Raw genomic sequence first — 21,162 nt, 5'->3', positions numbered from 1 at the left:
ATCTATCATTGTAGTTTATATTATTATTATTACTATTTTACCTATTTTTATCATAAGCAGGTTAAACTAGTGTTAAAGGTATTGCTGAAGATTTTATATAATATCCTTTTATACAGAAGTGTTTTATCTATCTATCTATCTATCTATCTATCTATCTATCTATCTATCTATCTATCTATCTATCTATCTATCTATCTATCTATCTATCTATCTATCTATCTATCTATCTATCTATCTATCTATCTATCTATCTATCTATCTATCTATCTATCTATCTATCCTTCTGATAGTGGTATTTAAAATTTAAAAGGGAATGTTTCCTTTGTACTTGTACTAGAAAAAAAAAAAGAATCCTCTAGGGAGAATCCCTTCTATTCAGACGTAAAAAGTTTTGATGTCAGGCAACAGCTAAAAAGTGGATCAAGTTTCGTGAGCCTTTTTCTATATTTATCTCTGTGACTTAATGCTGGGCAGAGGGTTTAAATGGCATCAAGCAGTTGGTGTGAAGGGGAGAAGTGCAGTTGCTGTGTTGTTATAGAAGGGAAACACATCTTAACAGTTGAACACGATGGAACTCTTTGAAACCAGCCCTTACTTTTTCCCAGAGCAAAGATTTTTCGACAATGAAAATTATTTTTCCACACGGCTCCCCGCTTATGATCAGACTGGATTTCAAGATCGTGGCTCCATGGGTATTTGCGCTGATGGTGTTATACTGCAAGGAGCAGGCATTGAAGAGAAGGTATCTCCCCATGCCAGCGTAGGCCAACAGGACCACTGTCCCGGTCAATGCCTGCCATGGGCCTGCAAAATGTGCAAACGGAAGACAGTGTCTTTGGACAGAAGACGAGCAGCTACGCTGAGGGAAAAACGGAGGTTGAAGAAAGTAAACGAAGCTTTTGAAGCCTTAAAAAGAAGCACTTTGTTAAACCCTAATCAGAGACTTCCTAAAGTTGAGATCTTGAGGAGTGCCATCCAGTACATAGAACGCCTGCAAGCTCTGTTGGCATCCCTTAACCAGCAAGAGAGGGACCAAAGAGATTTGCTATACATAACTAATGGAGGGCAGCGAGTGGTAAGCATCAGTGATTATGGAAAATTAATGATATAAATACAATACTTTGCTTGTTCTTTATCAATAGATACCTGCTAAAATTGATGAATCAATACATTATAATTCATTAATGTGAAAACATGCACTGTACATTTAGTAATAGAGATACCATCATGGCATCAGATACCACCCTGGCATTACTCACATATCTTAAAGGGTAATCAATAAAGGTGTGACAGTGTGTAAAGATGATGTGGAGTTTATAGACAATGACAGTATCCAATCATATTTTACTTTCATCAGTGTAGACCAATCAGAAGACTGTTAGATGATTAATGACTGTTTGATGTGTACTGCACTGAGTACATTGCTTTTTGCCTTGTCGAACAAGTCTATACAAACAATTTCCTGTATAACTAATCTTTAAAATACAGAAGTTTTCCTGCTTACATTTTAGTATGATAGGGTTGGATTTTGTTAAATAATCTATACACATGCAAGAGTAAATCAGAACAATTAACATAATTCCTGGGAGTTAATTCAATAATGGGGAGTATTGATATAGTTTCATATATGAGAAAATAAAATAAGATAAAGACAAGTTTTTCCCACTATGCAAACAGTAATTAAAATAAATAAAGTGTCTTTTATAAGAAAATTTGGCATCCTATTTACACAGGTTTAGTATACATTGCAATCAGGTGGCCAGCTTTAAAATCATCCCTAACTTGTTTTTGTTGGTATATATTACCTTGTGATTATCAAATTGAATACAAAGTGATCATTCTAAGGTTGCTATAATCTGACCTGATTTATAGAAGCATCAGTTGCAATAATCAGGCCCCTTATGAAGCAATAATGAGCAATAGCAAGCATCAGAAGTACTTATTTGCAAACACTGAAATTTCCCAACATCTTGAAAATGGTTGCTGTATGATTTTTAATCATTTGCTTTTCTCAGTTTAAAAAGGAATAATGCATTGCATGTTCCTTCATCTACAAATCAGGCAATTTGGGAAGAGAGTTTAAACAGGTCTAGGTCAAGTCACAATTCAAGCAAATACAGTAAATTTATTACCACGTGACATTCTTGGTAAGGCATCTGCTTATGTATGAACAACCTTACACATTTTCTTAAAATCTTAGTTTTTTTTTTCCTAAATGAAATCCTTTGCCCACTTAACCAGAGAACAACATCTCAATCAATCTCTCCTTGCTGACCTTGACCAAGCCTGGATGCTAGCAGCATAACAATGCAGACCTCTCAGTACAAGAAATTCATTAGCTTTGTTATGTTTTGGTCTGGGATCTTTAATTCTGAAAGTCATTATCCTGTAGGGACAGTAAAGTAAATAGTAATTTATTTAAAGAAGTTAATGCATAATGCTAATTATGAACAGTTGATCGCCTAACTCTTGTAATAGCAATATCCCAAGCTTGATAAACACCCTTCTTCCATTAACCTGTACAACACAGGTATACAGAATTCCTAAATGATTGATTGTCTAGATTGCTTAAAAGTTCTTTACCTCTACATTAAAGGTGAACAAATGCTTTGAATATAGACAACAGACATACCAGTACTTCACATTATAGGGAATTCCATTTTAAACAGAAGAAGCAGAAACAAAACTTGAGAGGTATTGTGATGTACTATATATTCCATAAGTACACAACGTGTGTGCTTTGTGGCGACCATTAATATAAAAATCTATATAGAAGAAAAACAAATACTCCTGTGCTTGAGAAGTTGCTGTGCGGCTGGTTGAAAACGTGTGTCTCTACTGGTTTAGCCACCACATTGGCTGTGCTGCCCACACAAGGTGTCAGGGGAACCCAAGAAGAACTCGAAAAAGAATGGAACAGAGGGCGCACCAGCCTAGCGCAATACCTTTGCGACAATTTTTTATTTAAAAAAAAAAATGTATAAAATATAGTCACAAACATATGAATTTGTCAAGCAAAATATATATAGTCCACCAGATGTACCACAATTGGTACTTGCCAGCAGATCATGCTGCCTGAAGTATCTGATGGACTATATATATTTTGCTTGACAAATTCATTCATTTGTGAGTATATTTTATACATTTTTTATAATAAATTGTCGCAAAGGTAACGCGCTAGACTCGTACGCCCTCTGTTCCTTTCTTTTTAGAGATATAAAAATCTACGGTGGTCCATGCATTCAAAATATGAAGCAAGCAGAACAGATTAGTAACAGAAGAAAATATATTTTTAGCATACATAGTCAATCTTAATTTTTGTATATAGCATGAATTAGAATGGATTATATGCATTAAAATTATTCTTTAATGTTATGTAAAGTATACAGTGAACTATGTTGGTTGTATCTAAAAAGACATGTTTACTATATATAATTATAATTCTTTCAATAATAAGACAGATGTGGTTTAATGAGATTTTAAAATGTTGCTGAGCTGTTTAGAGACTGTGAAGAGAACACATGTTGTGGATCCTGTCAATGGTGACAAGCGTGTCAAACGCATTGCTGTCATTAGGCTGGTTTCTTGCCTTCTACATTTGTGTAGCACTTGAACTCCTTAGCATGTCAATGCTAGTAGGGCTTATGGGTGACCTCATCACCGCCTGGACTTGCAAAGGTTATTTGGTCACTGGGTAGAGAGTGAGTGGCTGGTGACAGTAAACAGCATGTTGCAGTCTTGCTGGCACTAATCCTCATGGGACTTTGGGCAATCAGCATTGAATGGCTGTTATGTTCACTGCTCAGTATGTCAGTCAGTTACTTTGATAAAATCCTCCACGTGTAAACTAAATCCATCAATTACAGGCGGTCCCTGGGTTACAAACAAGATAGAGACTGTAGGTTTGTTCTTAAGACGAATTTGTTTGTAAGTCGGACTAGGTACATTTTTTACGTTTATTGGATAGCAAAGGATAACATTGGATAACACCCATGTACCATATATTTTGCTGTCTGTACCCCTGTTCAGAGGATTTCCCCTCACTTTCTGTCCCTATGACAACTGGAATTTGAAAATTTGGGGTTGTTGTGGAAACAAGGATTGGTGATAAAGCTTCAGTGGAGACAACTTTTTCCTATGATAACTCTTACAGGATTGAATTTCCCTTCCTCGAGCTAGATTTCTCCTCACTTCCTGTTGTCTCCCTCCGTTTGTAAGAAGGAGTCGATTGTAAGTCAGATCTTTGTAACCCGGGGACCTCCTGTACTTCTGCTTTATGTTAAAATAAACCTATCCTTATTTAAATTGATCTACTGCAATAGATTATTTGTCATATGTGATGTATCATTGGAGATCAGGTTAGGACAACAAAGAAATTACTTTTAGTTTGTTAACATTACACAAGCACTGCTTGGAACTTAGCAGTTTTGGTATGTCCTATTTAAACCTTCAATACCTGTATGTCCTATGTTAAGTTTTCTTGCTGACCACATATATATCCAGCTCCTAATCACTCCCTTATCACTTGACAAAGGAACGTGCATGCTCTGTTTGCGCCACACGCATGCCCTGAAACGCGTTGTGGTTCTCCTTTGTCCCTTTGTGACGTCACACGCTGAACAACGCTTTGTCTCGAGTTGGTCCACCACGAGCCGTACGCGGAAGACACAGGCTAGCCGGCACTTTCCTGTCTTCCACAGCCATCCTGACTGCCACATCTCCGGACCGTTTAGGCGCACATGTGTTGGACATACACCCTAGGGCTTGTACCCCCCAGAGGAGCCTATATTGAGCAGCCATTATGTGAGTCCTCACTTGTTGCCTGTCTGCATAATAAAATATACTGCACTTAGAGGTGCTTTTCTCTCTCCTTTCTTGCATTAATTTACAGAGTTGGCTTTACTCTTTAGAAGAGCTATTCCTGCCCTTAGTGCTTATTGGGGATCAGACGTCCATATTCACAGGTGTACTCACCTTTTATAAGGACTTTTATCTATGGACTGTATTCAACTAGTTTGACACTATACCTTGTGCGCTAATGTTAACCCTTTCTTGTATGTAAAATTGTAAAAACAAATGTACTGAGTCATAGCTTAACACTACATAAAATTATTCAACAAGACCGTTTAACTATAATCAAATTCAGCCACAACATGTTTCATAGCCTAATTAATGAATTGCTGCTTTTATGAGCAAGGCAAGATTCCAGTAATATATAGACTTTGAATGAAAAATCTGTAAATTGAACCATTTACTATGCTACTATATTTAATTGGTTCATTAATTCAAAAAGAAATTTTGATATTGTGGGAGGGGGGTTACAAATTTTACTGCTACACTCTTGATGCATCCACCTAAAGCTGAGGGGTTTATTGGCTGGCATACTTGTACTGGAGTACACATGCTTATATCCCCATGAACCACAATCTGTCTGTTTGCATGGTGTATGTGGTTGGTGTTTTTACAGGAAAAAAAAAACACTTAGTAAAAGCAAAAGAAATGCATGAAACTTAGCGGAAACTTGGTCTGGAAGAACCTTCAGACTTACAATTGTTTACCAATCCCACTGATCAGGGAAAGATGAAAGATGTCTGGTGGTAACTTACATTATCCTGGACTGTTACAGATTCAGAGAAAAAACTTTAAGCTTGCTCAGTTATTGAAATATTCCCAGGCAAGCATTCTTTTCCAGATGATAGGTTCCTTTTAATGGTAACCTGCAGTTAGGAACTGAAGGCTACCACTGCTGACGCCTTGTGCAGAAAATGCAAATGCTGTTATCTTGATCCTGGGTATTTCATGCTTTCTAAATCACTGACCTGGAATAATTATGCAGATGAGGGGTTCTGACTCTGCTCTGACTTTCCTGACCTTCATCTAATGTCTCTGAGTACTGAGGCCAGATACTTTGTAGAGCTGCAGCCTAGATTTGTCAATATTGTATGAATGATTCGGGGGCCTTTGTGCAATAATTTGTTCTTTTCTGGTCCACAGCAGATCTTTAAGGACCTTGTGAGTGTACAGATAATTGACACCATAGAATGCAATTGCCAGGGACACAGATCTGTACATTTAGGGTCTTTTTAGTGTCTGAAAAAATAGCCAGAAACAAATTTATGAATTGCTATTATTATAAAAATCTTTTTCTTGGGATTTAGGTAACATTTTTATTTTGCTAATCTTTAATAAATATTTAACATTAGACTATTTGATTTAGATGAGCTGTCTGAAAATTACAGAATTATTGTTTTAGAAAGCAAGCAAAACTGGATGATTACCAATCTTTTAAGTAACCTTTCACTCATATAGGAGTGATGGGCATTTAGAGCTACATACTGTAGATATATTCAGATCATGTAGATGACATGAAATACTCTAGATGAAGATGACAATTCATTTGGTTCTCTCGACCCATATGCATCTTGTAGTCATACATCAAAATACTGCTAATAATACTACTAATGCTAACAAGTGATCCTTCTCTCTCTCTCTCTCCCACTCTTTGTCCCTCTCCCTTCCCCTTCTTCTCCCCTCTCTCTCTCTCTCCCTCTCCCTCTCTCCCACTCTCCCCCCTCGTCCACTCTACCCCCTCTCTCTCTCCCTCTCTTCCTCTCCTTCCCTTCCCCTCTCTTCCCCCTCTCTCCCACTCCCCTCCCTCCTCTCTCTCTCCCTCTCTCTCTCTCTCCCTCTCCCCCTCTCTCTCTCCTTTCCCCCCTCCCCTCTCTCTCTCTCGCTCCCTCCCTCTCCCACTCTCTCCCTCTATCTCACACTCTCTCATTCTCGCTCTCTCTCTCTTTAATTAATCAAGCAACAAAAAGGACATCCACATAGACCTGAGAAGCAGGATGTAGCAAGAATATTAACCCATGATCAGAAGACATACTATATCTTATAATAAATTGAAAACCAAACTTTTTTTTTATTATTTTGGATAGAGTAGGGGTTGTCAAAACTGCTATAAATTTGGGAACATTTCCCCTTTACTCGCTATAGACATAATAGGATTTGAGAAAAAAACCCTTCTAAAGTGAGGGAAATGCCTTTTAGGTTATTATTGTAAAGGTCTACATTAGAAGTTTTGCTGTCTATTTCTGTTTGGGTGATATTTCAAAATTGTATATTTATTGACAAGAGTCTTCAGGACAGTTAAAGTAAATCTTCCTAATGGACACAGACACAGGTTATACATGTGTGACGCTGGATCTTAGGCTGTTTTCATGGAGCATAATGCCGTGGTTGTTGTGGTTGTGTTGTAGACACCCTTTAAAATTCCATTGGGCCTCTACACCAAAATTGTCAGTAATTGTACCTGATTCATGTACTCATCAAAAACAGGTACATAAATCTGTTAGTCATCACTGAGGTTGGAGTGTTTACACTTGACACTGCTGCATCATTGCAATCTCTCCCTGACAGCTCATGGCAGTGGGCAGATCCATAGCCACTATTAAGTCCAATAGCGGCTTTGAATCCACCCACTGCCAACATCTGTCAATCAAAAGCAAGGAAGACCTGATGGGAAACTAGTCTCTTAGTTCTCTATTAGGCTTCACCCACTCAACTGGTGCTCTGGCATAGGAACTAGTTCCCTATCAGGCCCACCTCCCCTGTCACATGTCCCACAGCAACAGGTTCTTAAAGTGGCAGGTAGTAAGAACTACCTGATGTTTTTGCACATGGCAGTACCAAAACTGGTGGAAATGCTAGCTTGGTGTGGGTAGTTTTGAAGAGTGTGGGTAGTTTTGAAGGGCACTATCACCGGAAAAGTGGCAAAAATACTTTATCGAGTTTCCCAGTTTATGCTTAGGGACAAAACTTGAGCATCACATGAGTTATTATATTGTTCAAAATTCCTTAATGTGTTACTAAACCCACAACAGTAAAATCAGTCTGTATATGTAGTAAAGCATGCTTGTTATACTCACTGTGATAAACCTAAAGGGTTTATTCTCCGCATTGTGTAGAAAGGCTTTTTGATTCTGTCTTCTCTGATCCTCCTCTTCTTTTACTGTCCCCCAATCCATCTGCTGATAGTACAGCCACTCTGCACATGCTTAGTTTGGTGTGTATTGCTGGAGAGTTTTTTTTCTTTTTGGTAGGGTGCATGTGATCGGCACGGGGCCAATTAGCACTGTCCAGACAGAGAGTCAGGGGTCATGAAGCCCCATAGGACAGTCAGAGGTGAATGAAAACTCCTCTTAGAAGCTTTAGCCAGTGCTTGGCCAGACACTACTAGACGTCACAAGACTGCTATATACTGATAATGGGAAAAGGAATTTAGCATTTTATGTTTACTAACATATTTGTATTTCCATGTTCTGTGTACTGTGGGAGACCAGATATAGTGACTTCAGGGTTCTAGGTTTAGTAACACTTTAATCAAGATGACACAGGGTGTTACAGACTATGCATTTCAAAGCCACCTTCAATCATTTCTAATTAATATTAGTTTTTTTTATTATACTATATAACTTTAATTTCAACCTCATAAATTTAGATTTCTGGAATCAAATTGGTGGGGTGCTCGCTTTGTGGTTAACATTGATGAAAAAAAAAAAAAAAATGGAAAGGGGTTTTTAATCTTTTAATATTCTATCCAAAACAAAAAAAAAAGTTTTGTCTCTAGATACATTTTAAAGGGAGAAATTCAGTAATCTGAATAGCTGCTGTGGGTTTTAGCACTAACTTTCTAAGTATCTCTAACTTTTTACCTTTTTTACTCTTATTTTTTTTAATTATGAAAAATAAACCCTTTTCATACAAAGTCTACCTATCAATGAGTGACCGCAACAGGCTGTGCATTTGTGTCACTGGTTGAGTCATTCTACGTCATGTGTGCATTAAATAAGTTAGCTACGTTCCAGATCTATTGGAATATCATTTTCGCTATTATCACACTTCCATTTACTCAGCATGCATGGATAAACGTTACGTAGATTCAAGAGCGCAGGCACTTCTGTTTTTCATTAGGCTTGCAGTAATTCCTGTATATTTGTTCAATTTCACAGTATTATTTAAGGCAATGAGCTATATTGCTGGAAGTGCCGAAAACTATTAACATGTCATTTCAATTGGAATTAAAGACAAACACTTGGCTTTAGACTGCATAATAATTTATGGCTTTAAGTGGTTCCATCTTGTTTGTTATACGTATTAATTTCATTCGATCAGTTGAAAGATGGTTGGAGTTATGTTCTCCCCTTCTAGTTTCCATTGCCTAGGAAGGATCATACGTAGTCATGTCATGTACTACAGGCTGTAGAGACTTGTAAATGTAATTTGTACATCTTTGTAAGGCTCTCCTAGCTGCAAAATCATGTTATAATATCATGTACTATTTAACAGTAACAGCCCAGTAAAGTGAAAAGATAGCAGTACATTTTTTTTTTTTTCACAGCACTGAAAGAGAAACATATGCTGGGAGAAATATATAAGGTGCCATTGATCTTACCTCTCTCTGAAAACATTGGTTGCTTGGACGTTAACCTCACACAAATGTTACGATAAGTTCTGAGTCACTGATCCAGAACAAGTGTACAGTCAGTAAAATCGTTGATATAAATGAAATTCCAGATCAGCGTATTTGTATTTTTTTACAACACAAATGTTCTTTAATTATGCTAAAAAAAATATTGAATGGGTTATGTACACCAAATGTTTACCAGTATTTTAGGTAAAGGAGAAGTATAGCCAAAAATATTTTTGTTCTGCACTCCTGTGACCAAGTTTGAGCCGACATCTAAAGCCTGCTGTCAGCTGATGTCACATAGCCAGTCAAGGCTCGGTAAAGATTCCGACCATATGGACCGACACTTGGCTCAGCCTCTCAGTGATCCTCTGAGAGCCTAAGTCAGCCCCTCCTGCCCCCTCCACAGCCCAGCACTCCAATGAGCACTGGAGGAGCAGAGAAGAGAGCCAGTGACAGTCCCGGCTCACTGCTTAGAGTGTAGGGGGAGAAATGAGTGATCATCGGTGTATGATCGCTCAGTTCTCACTGCAGAGCTGACAGGGGACAGATGCAGTATCAGATCGATGCTGCATCCTCCTAGGTGAGTATAAACGTTTGTTTTTTTGTAAGCCCATACATCTCAATTTAAGTAATGCAACTTTGCGGGGAAAAAAATGTATATTATAAAGAAACATAAAATTCACACCCTAAGACGCTTTTCTATGTGATGAAGATAAGACTTAAATAAATAAATGCGTGTGAACAATCTTATCTTTCAAAATATTTTAATTCTGTTCAGCCGCTTTTGTGATCTAGGAGCCCCCTCTAGACAGCATGGATAGATTGGTGACCCCAAATTTCTCCTTGGTGTTAAGTTCACCTTGGATGGACCAGACCTATTCTATCATTCATTTGCTTTCCATGCAAACATTTTGAATGGTATGTGGTCATACTGTCCTGTGCTCAACATATAAAAGCCTGGATTATAGCAGAGTCTGTAAGATATCTACATCTGATGCTCTCTCACATCAACCTCAGGATTGTCTACCGCTCCTGCCCACCACTGTAGCCCTCCGCTCTAGCCTATTGCTCCCACCCTCCACTGTCTCCAATCTCAAGCAATAAAGCTTGGTTACTAGCTCACATCACCCTGCTGTGTGGAGCAGCCAGACACTAATGAGGCCATCTCTCTGCTCTTCTATCCTGTTAGTATGTTCAGGAAGGGAGACTGACAGCAATGTGCAATAAAATACAACCTGGTAGGCTCACAGTGCCACTTCTACCCTCCCATTTGGGGGTGTCTTTTCAGGAGATTATGGGAGCCAAATATTATTATATATTCAGGTAATTATACTAGTTTTACATAAAAATAAAGCTGACAACTTTTTAATAACTGCATTAAACAAATTACATAGTGTACTATCTTATATCTGCCTTTGAGGTTATCCTAAACTCTTCTTCCTATGATTTTATATAATGATTAATGACATACAGGTTAGTTATATAAGTATATTTCTGAAGAAATGTACAGAATACATTATAACACTTAATAATGTACAGATTAGATTATTGCAGCTTTCCCTATCAGATATATTAGTAAATTACATGTGTTGGCACACACAAACAGGCTGACTAGATTGAGAAAAATCAACAGGTAAACTGATGCACAATTATCAGTAGACCTCGGTTAAATTCACTGCATTTATACACAAGGTAGGATGACACTTAGGTTATACATTGCCATCTTATATTCAATGTATCCCATAATGCATCCCTTCTATAATGAGTGGTAGGTTTCACCTGAAAGGATTTATATTAAATTCAAACAGTGAAAAAGGAAAATGTACAAAAAATGCTTCTTGCCTTTGGCTAAACACATGGATTAAATCTGGCGCTCAAAATAATATTCACATTACTGTTTATAGAAATCAATGGGCCTGTTTTCATACAAACCTGAGGCTGTAACTGAGCTGACTCCCAAGTTAATATACATTGCATTTACATGCATAGCTAGTTCTAGGAAACATAACAATTATAATTTTATTCAGTGGAAAAGAGTATTAATACGTGTGTATAAATAACAAATGGTATGTAATGACGATAAATAAAGGAGGTTCCATTCATGAAAACTGTCTTGAAGTCCATTTTTACATTAAAAATATTCAGTATGTGCCACATTTGTATTAGTTATGGCCATAGTTAAACTCAAGAAGGTGATTAGAATCATCTTACTAGACTAGTAAACCTACACTTTTTTCACCATGGAAATGCCAGCTTGGTGATGCTAAGGTTAGCGTTAATGCCTTGCAGCCCCGTGGTCTTGTTTAGATGACACCAGGTTCATTGCTGCATCAAGTTCTTTCCTGTGTTTGTGTAAGTTCCCTCTAGTTTTTCTGGTCTTCTTCAAAAACACAGACTGTTGGCTTTTTGGTTTCTGCTTTAGTTAAGCCAAGATCGTATTAGAATGTTTGTGTGAGTGCTACGAATTTTGGATTGCTCTATGTTAATACGGGAAATAATAAACTAAATAGCCTGTTGAATTTGAAAAAAAAGTTTATTGACCAAAACAATGTTGATCACTACAAGTAACAACAGTGAATAATGAAGCAATATAGCATTTCTATATAGCAAAGCATTTGACGGTATTTTCTTTTTGTGACCATTAATTAAAGTTTGTATTCATAAAAGTTGAATCGAGTATCCTTGAAGTTTGGTAGTAAAAACCTTAAGGTGCCTACGCCTACCTAAAGTATAACTAAAGGCAAAACTTTTTTTTAGTTTTGGATAGATTGGAGAGAGTTTAGAACCTCTGTCAATTTTTATTGTGGTCTGTGCCCTCGTCTATTGGCCCTGTTTACCATTATCATTGAAAGTGAAAGTAAAAGAAATTACCCACCTTTTGGATTGTCCCCAAAAAAGTAATAGAGGGGAAATCTTCCAATGGGTACACTAGGTCTGATGACTTGGGGGTCCCCAAGGAATTCCCTTAATTTAAAGCGATTTCCTCTCACTTCCTGTTTAGCAATGGGACATGAAGTGAAGGGAAATCTCCGCAGTGGACACAGATGGCGAAAAAAAAAAATCTGGCAAGGGTTATAACCCTCCCTTACTCTATCCAAAATGGGAAAAACAAATTTGCCTATGGTTATACTTTAACTGTCCCTCCCTGGTCCACTGCTATTGAGCCCTGTCATGTGAATGTGATGTGAATGCTGACATTTGAAAGTGTGACCATGCTAATACCTGGAAAATAACTTGTCATTAGGGGTACATTTTTGAAGGTATGTGTCCTAATCCTAGAAGACTCTTTTTTATGGCTCTGGTGGCAAGTTGGCAAGAAAATACATGCACTTAGGGTACCTATTATCAAGCTACAACTTTTATCTCTAAACGTATACAGATTTACATTGTGCATATTTCTTATTGTAAGGTCCAGATCTTTATGACTGATTACTGGCACTTAAAGTATTACAAATACAAAATATTTATATTATTTGTACTCTTATTTCAGAGCCTGACATATTTGGGTGTCAATGAGAATTTATACGACCTCTCTACTGCAGCCACTGCAGTTGAGCTTCTCTTCTGAGTGCAAGTAAAATATTACTAATGTCTAGTAGTCCCATTGATGTGTAGCTCTACCTTTCCAACAAGTCATACCTATCACTCCACTGTTTTACAGCTGGTGCAAAAACCCAAACTGCTGCTATGATCATAAGGAAAAGTATGTGAACTGACATTCCAGTCTACAATGAGAAAAATAGTTCATACATATGCTGCATACATACATATGCCATAATATAAATAACTAAATAAGTGAATTAGTCCTTTGCCTTAGCTATGGTAAACTTGAAGTCAAAACTTCCTGTCATTCTTTTCTATTTTAGGTATCTAGTGAATGTGGATCAAGTTCCTCATCTTGCAGCCCTGAGTGGAATGAGTCGGACTTCAGTGGAAGTCAAAGTGGTAAGAGGAAAGATCTTATCATTTTTAATGTTGATCTTCCCTTCACTGGCATAAACATTTTTTCTCAGTGACAGCTTGACACATTTGTTTGGTACATCTTTTAATGCTAGAAGAAAAATCTATTTTTAGGGAAAATATATATATATCAGGGGTCTTCAAAATGTTTCCGCACTTTTGTATTTTTGTGGGAAATGGTGAGGGCGGGAGAAGTAGTAATTGGTCGTGCCTCAGAGTGTCTTGTGACTAGTCTGTCTGGCATGCCGGCTGACCTTGCAGTTTAGTATAAGAGTTGTCATGATAAGGTGAAGATGGCTGCAAAACTTAAAAGTTGCACCAAAGAGGAACAGCGTGAGGAAATCTGTTGTTGTATTGTTGTACGACAACACCCGTCCACACATGCACCACACATCCTCAAACAACTGAAGTGAGAGGTTATAAAACACTCATCTTATAGTTTGGATTTAGCACTATCTGATTTCCACCATTTTGGACCACTCAAAGAGGCTTTAAAGGAAAGAAGATTTTCATGTAATGATGATGTGAAAGCAATGGTGAATTAGTGGTGACGCACTCAACCAAAAACATTTTTTGCTGATGGCATTAAAAAAATGTTACAACATTGGGAAAAAATGCATCACAAAGGAAGGTGACTATGTAGAAAAGTGATGTAATTTGTTTTTAAAATTTAAATTCTTAATAAAGAGGGTTTAAGACATTTTGGAAAATTTTTGAAGAACCCTAGATAGATAGATAGATAGATAGATAGATAGATAGATAGATAGATAGATAGATAGATAGATAGATAGATAGATAGATAGATAGATAGATAGATAGATAGATAGATAGATAGATAGATAGATAGATAGATAGATAGATAGATAGATAGATAGATAGATAGATAGATAGATAGATGGAATTGACCCTTGCTGAGACTGATAGTGAAGGGAAATCTAAATTTGACCATTGTCATAAGAACGATAAGTAAGAGGAAATCCTCCAAAGGTCTTGGTAATAGGGTAATTTCTCTCACTTTCCAGAAATTTCTTCTCACTTTCGTTTGCTGAGAAAATTTCCCCAACGTGACGTAGACAGCAACGAAAAAAAAAAAAAAATAATTTAAAAATTTCATTTAAATTCATTAACTTTATATTTTAGTTTATCAGTATATAAATTGGTATTATACAAAGAATTGATTTTAAAAACTCAACATCTCTAGGTTTTAAGACTTCAGTTCAAGTTAACCTAATTACCTACTCTTTAAAATTCAAAGCTGTCTGTCATCCACGTGTGACACTGTGAAATGTGAATGTGGGCACACATACTGTTTGTAACATGATCAATGAGGAAAACCTAATATGGTTTGCTAATGATGTCTCCAGCTTATGAACACAATCACCTGTTTCTCATTGTCTTGTCTATTTATTTATTATGACCTTTGTAGCGCTTCAATAAAGAGAAATGTAATTGCAAACACAATTCTAATTATTAGAAAGGCAATATTTTAACTTATGTAACATGCTAATATAATACACAGCAACCAATCAGAAGTAACATTTCATTGTTTTGACGTCATTAAACTGACGTTTGTTGACTAGTATGGGAAATTAAGCAGATTGCTCCTTATATACCTAACTACTACTAGGAAGTTTCTCAAAGCAATTAAACTAACTCAAACCTGCCTAGGAAATTGGATTGGCAATACAGGAATCAAAAAGAGAGGAAGTTGCAAAGCCCAGGTTTGAGGAATTGCATAGATCTGGGAGGAAATTAAATGCTCCTTCATACTGAGATTGACAGAGTATTTACAGAGGGCTCCGACCAAGCAACTGAGCAGCTAGGGAATGTAGCAAAAGTATCAGCAAATGAGGGCATGCTACATTGCCCTAAATAGCAAAGTAAGAGATTCTCCTTAGGGTAAATTGACTGGAATGTAATCCTTTTCTTGTACTAGTGTACAGTATGGGGTTGATTTACTAAAACTGGAGAGTGCAAAATCTGGTGCAGCTCTGCATAGAAACCAATCAGCTTCCATTTTTTTTTTTTTTAAAGCTTACTTAGGCAAGCTGAAGCTAGAATCTGATTGGCTACCATGCACAGCTGCACCAGATTTTGGACTCTCCAGTTTTAGTAACTTATCCCCTATGTGTACTTTAGCCTAAATGCAAAGATCTGATAGAGAAAAGACATCCCTCAAACTTTGAGTATCAAGAAAAATTCTGAAATGCACTTAAATCCAGAAGTACTTTTAACTGTGTTATTATTTCCTACTATTTGTTTTAAAAAGCAATAAAGCTTTACATAAAGGGAAAATTAGACGAGATGGAATGACAAGAGGGATTCTCAAAGGCCCCACATCCCAAATATAAATGGAAACAGGATACTAGAAAGCTATAGATATGAGCTGGGATTTTTTAGGTGCCAATAACTCAGTCAAAAGTACGTACTTAAAAAAATTCCTTATTTTATATTCATAGTTTTAGTTAAAACCAAAAAAATCTGAAAAAAATACTTATACATAAGTTAAAAAACATGACAACACTTCATGTTACATGTCCATAACATGGATTCCTTGTAGTTGCTTTTCCAAGTGTAGCAATCCCTACATGTTTCACTGTTATAAAGGGCTTCCTCAGGGGATATACATCATCACACCTGGGCAGGTTAATTACATATAAAACATAAGTAATCAGTAAATATTGGTAGTACACTAAAGATATTGTTTGTATATATTAGACCGTATTTCTGCTTGTTTTGCCCTTTAAAAATATAAAGATCAAAATTAGGCATTATTTCTTGCTACGTTCTATGCCTTGTATGAATTTATATTGATTACCAAAGAATACAACAAAATTAATTCACTATAAAAAAAGTTCTAAGGCTATTTATCTTACCATAGAGATGCCTGGGACTAGAATGGCATTTTGTTCACAAATATTAACACAAAAATTATTTAAAACTTGATAAAATACAGCTTCCACTTGTACTTATCAAGGTAGATCTCACCTATCGTTATTGCACACTCCCCAGATGCCACAATAGTGCCTGATGCGGCCCCCGCCAATGCCGCTAGCTGACGGGGACTGCTTCCTAAATACCCCTCCCATCATGACGTCACAGCACGGGGCGGACGCAAAGCAGGACACCTCCCCTACCTACTCCATCATCAGCTGATGATGCAGTGCGTGTGCGCTGATGCCATCCACACTCATGCCAGGGATCAGTGGCGGAACGTACCAATAGAAGAGTATATGGATCCAAAGGAAAAACAACCAGTATGGCCACCTAGGGGACACAATAAAAAATCATCCAAACATGGAATAATATGGGGCACCACAGACCCAAACTAAGTCAACATACAATGGCAGACAGGTCAACTGGGTGATAAATTATACTATATAACATACAGGAGAACCTTCAACATTACCTAAAATTTTCCAATTCAATAACCACATTTTAATCTCAAAATAAATATTCTCTATTCTATTAGGAAAGATAAGTTAAAGCTAACATAAAGTATTAAGAAAGAACTACATGTGTAATTAATTGAGAAGCTCCACAGGCTTTGTATTCATGCACAACAGATCTGAACAGATTTGCATGAAGTGTAAATGAATTGTTTTTCTAGCAAAGGTCAAAATTCCGTACTTTATGTTAATGGATTAAATAAGAACAGAAATCCCTTCAGGCCTCAGATTCTGCATTACAAATTATATGCTCTGTTTAAAAAATCACATGCCCCCAATAAATGGTTTGTGAAGGTCATATTTGCAGTAATATACACTGATGCAGAGTGCCAGGCAAAGAACAATAGACCAGTAAAGTTTCAGCTGTGTGTTCAAGCAATGTGACTCAAAAAGGAGAACATGCAGAATGTTAAAGGGCCACAATAAATGCATGAAAAACGTGCATTTCCAAGGGACAGCTACAGATTACAATTCATAATCAGAATTGTTTCATAATTCAGTGCATTCACTTACAATTGTTTTCATATTTTATTCCTTTAGTTTGAGATAAAAGGCTACAAATGAAAAAAAAAAAAAACTTCCACTAAAAAAAAAGTCAATAATATTTTATGTGAAACACAATGAAGGAATATTAATACAAATATCCAATCATGTACAGAGGACTTAAAAAAGAGCTTCTCTTGCCCGCATGTATGAAATGCACATTGTCACCTCATTTTACAGGTTAGGAAATCAGGTCCAAGTAGTATAGTTGCATTTACATTTATAATTTTTTGCTAAATGTTTCCTTTCAGGTTGGAAACTAAAATGTAATATTTTGTACAATTTATATAAAATCTGTATTTTAAAAATATGTAGCTGCTTACATTCAGACTCTTTCTCTGAATGAGAATGTGTACATCCTGTCTAAAAAGAATAATAAGGGAGGGGATAAAGCACTCAAATAACTCATTAGATTATCAAAATTTGTTCTTGAGATATGGAACTTTGTAAACAACAGGGTTTTATTGTTAAGGCGGGCCATAGACGGTGTGAATTTCTTTCCTGCAACCACGGATTGCAGGAAAAAAATTTGCACAATTCCCCCATTAACACAGACAACGCTGACATGGGAATCCCCCCGCCGAGCAATTGTCTCCTCCGGGTGGGGAGGTGGATAAAGCTGTCCACATTGGAAGAAGACAGTGATTATTGCTAGTGCTATAGCAGCCACTAGCAATAATCATAAATTAATCTGGCAGGCTGGTTGTACCCAAGCTGATCGATCAGTCAACTTGGTACATTCAGCTGGCCCACACGCCGTTCGAATCTCAGCTGGTTCCTGCTAAACCGACCCAGATTCTAATCATCTATGGTCAGCTTTACAGGGAAGTCAAAAATATACACACATGTAAAGGAAGAATATTATTCCACTGCTGGCCAGACCTCTAAGTATAAAAAATTAAAAGTAATTATTAATATTTACCTGATTAAAAAACAAAAATATAATTTGATATTAAAAAGTAAATGAACAAAAGTGTGTGTAAAAAAAAAAAAAAAAAAAAGATAAAAATAACCAGATCAAGGTTTAATATAGGTCAGTTTTAGACTAAGGACTAAACTAAGGTCAGAGTAAAAGGTCAGGGTCAGTATATTTTAGGTGGGATTTAAAAAAAAAAACTTTTTTTTTTTTTATTAGTATCAATGTCAGTTAGTGTCAGTGTCAGTGTGTTTTAAGTATCAAAATAAGGCAAAAGCAAAAGGCACACTATTATTTCTGGGCCCTACTACTTTGTCATAAATATGAAAACGTAAAAAAAAAATATAAACCAAAATATAATCATTCACTTTATAGTGTATTTCTAGATATGTTCCTTATTATTTTATAAGCTAAAAAAAAAAAAAAAGTAGCTTATAACGCAATACTATAAAACATAATGTTCTAAATTAATATTTCAGCTTGCACCATATTGTTTGAACAATGAAAAAGTGGCAGTACTGTCCCTTGTAATATGTGCAAATGACCCGGTAAGGATATCAGATTAATCATACTCAGGAGATTTTTTTGCCCATGTTATCTGCCCAGAAGTTTTTATAAAGCTACAAAATGTACATAAATTGTTCTTCTATTTATGTGATGGGTATTATAACTTTACTAGGAAAACTGTTTAAAAAAAAAAAAAAAACGGAATTAAATTGAATCCTGTGTCAAAAGGCATCAATGCAAAATCAAGTTAGTTTTGTAGCTAATTTCATAAATGTAACTCCTGTTTAAGCATTGGATGAAATAGAAAGACAGATGTGGCCCATGAAAGCCAGATTTAAGTTAACCTATGTCTAAGAGTCTAATGAATGTTGAAAAGAAGATAAGTACAACAATTACAAATAAGTGATGAAAATAATTATTTATAAATTAACATAAGATTTATATCATGGATTGGTGGAAGTAAAATTATATATTGACGAAGATGCAGTACTTTAGTGATATGTCTCTATAGAATGCATATTTGCTATCTTTCTGGCATCCTAATTCCTTATGTTTCCTCTTGCAGAAAACCTTCTAAGTGATGATTCCTCAGAGCAACGTGACATAAGTTCATTGTCTTCGATCGTTGACAGCATCACATCTGGAGAGGTGTCTATAAACTATTCTGAGCAGCATATTGGAAACTAAATTATGCAAGATGTTGTTTGTGGACCTTCCTGTAAGCTAATAGCACACTGGAAGTAACATATTATGGACCGATTCACGTAGCACTGTTGTCTGATAAAATGACTTAGAAATTAAATCTCCTCTCAATGACGCCATCGACATTTGGTGGTACAGGGTATTAAGTGACATAGAAGGTATTTGGAGAGAAATGGATAACGTATTTAAACCTAGATCCTCCTAATAAGTTTTGTCCAACCTTATCTTTCGGGTAAAGATATTTATTAATTAAAATTTACTCTACAATTCATGTAGCAAGAGACTGAGGAACGTCACTCACACCACTGGCTAATATCTGGTGCATTTTGCTTTTCAAAGTAAGTTTTTCTTCTAAGCTGAATGATCTAAGCATACAAAAGTTGCACAGAATATCATAGAAGTCATCAAAAGAGCAATATTAATTTAAACATTAAGTGACCACTCACTTTGGTTGAGGGATATTAAAAGTACTCTTTTGCATGTAAAAAATAGTCTATTTTAGGAGCAGTGTGAGAATACCACCACCTGAGAATATTTAATTATTTATTTAAAGTTCAAGCTGATCATACCAGGCCTCAAGTGTTTAAAAATACATCATGCAAATGTCTCCAGGACTGGGAGACCTTTAAGGCCTGTTCAGAAATATTTTCTCTGCAGCAAAGTCTTCTTTTTTCAAACTTATTTTGATGTAGAGGAGCATCCCATTTACACCACTTATGGCTGTTATTAAAGCCTGCTCAGAGGAAGTTGGTTTGTAATGTGTTCCAACCAAAGCAGATTTTTCATCTCAGGGAAGTGAAATTTCCTATACTTCCCATGATGCTTGTCTTAAGACACATCCTAAATCTTTTATTGTATAATCACTCATTTGTATTGGTAGCATAGATTAAGATAGGGCTTCTGCCTGGGATTCTTTTCTGTAGAAGAACAGTGTTGTGCCTTGGTTAGCTATGTTGAACATAGCTTGAGGAGCATCACAAATTATCCAATGGGCCTGGCTCCCAGCGGAAATGAAAATAGAAATGCTCTGTTGATTGACATTTCTGACTTAGACTTGTACCAAATAACACTTTTCTTATGGAATAGTGAAATTACTGTCACTGAAATAGTATTCTGGGAGTTTATCCCACACTGTTTCCATGCAAAAGTATCCATCATTTTTTCACACATATTCTCGTACTAAAACTTTTTAAGACATTGCTATACAAAAAACAATGTCCTAAAGTAATAAATCCTCACGTGATCCCTAAAAAAATTATTAAGGCAGCAGGCAAAAGGGATATACAGTACGTGAATGCCACAGCTTTAGAGTTTAACCAGATAAAAATAAGTTATTGACATTCTCATTGCAGTGTGGATGTTACTACAATGTTTAAAGAGTATCTGTCACTTGACAGCTTGTCTTGTAAGATAAACCCAACACCTGCTTATTTTTCACATTTGCCCCACTCCCCATGCCACCTCAGTGCTCCATCGGAGCCCTTAGTAAATAATTGGTGCTTCTAAGCATGTGGGAGAATGTGACTTCCCCAAAAACTACCAGCTCTCACAGCTGAGGGGAAGCTTGGTGAAGGTGAGTATAAGTAAGTGGGGGTTCTTGTTACAACAGAATTGTC

The 21,162-nt window shown here is 36.4% G+C and overlaps 1 protein-coding gene across 1 annotated transcript; it reads left to right on the top strand.

Annotated features, from left to right (window-relative positions):
* The first annotated feature begins 491 nt into the window (after positions 1 to 491).
* Positions 492 to 19,916, top strand: MYOG (myogenin). Its single transcript, XM_082244316.1, has 3 exons — positions 492 to 1,075; positions 13,336 to 13,414; positions 19,410 to 19,916. Exons 1-3 carry the CDS (start codon positions 569 to 571, stop codon positions 19,529 to 19,531), a joined length of 708 nt encoding a protein of 235 aa, XP_082100442.1. The 5' UTR covers positions 492 to 568; the 3' UTR covers positions 19,532 to 19,916.
* The last annotated feature ends 1,246 nt before the right edge of the window (positions 19,917 to 21,162 follow it).

This window comes from Pelophylax lessonae (assembly GCF_965119305.1).
Source record: "Pelophylax lessonae genome assembly, chromosome: 2".
In the NCBI taxonomy this organism is placed as follows: domain Eukaryota; kingdom Metazoa; phylum Chordata; class Amphibia; order Anura; family Ranidae; genus Pelophylax; species Pelophylax lessonae.
The sequence above is the reverse complement of the archived record's forward strand: the minus strand, read 5'-3'. Positions and strand labels throughout refer to the sequence as shown.

Coding starts and splice junctions, on each gene's coding strand:
- MYOG (XM_082244316.1), top strand. CDS start 569: ATGGAACTCTTTGAAACCAGCCCTTACTTTTTCCCAGAGCAAAGATTT. Junction 1,076..13,335: donor CTAATGGAGGGCAGCGAGTG/GTAAGCATCAGT, acceptor TTTCTATTTTAG/GTATCTAGTGAATGTGGATC. Junction 13,415..19,409: donor CTTCAGTGGAAGTCAAAGTG/GTAAGAGGAAAG, acceptor TTCCTCTTGCAG/AAAACCTTCTAAGTGATGAT.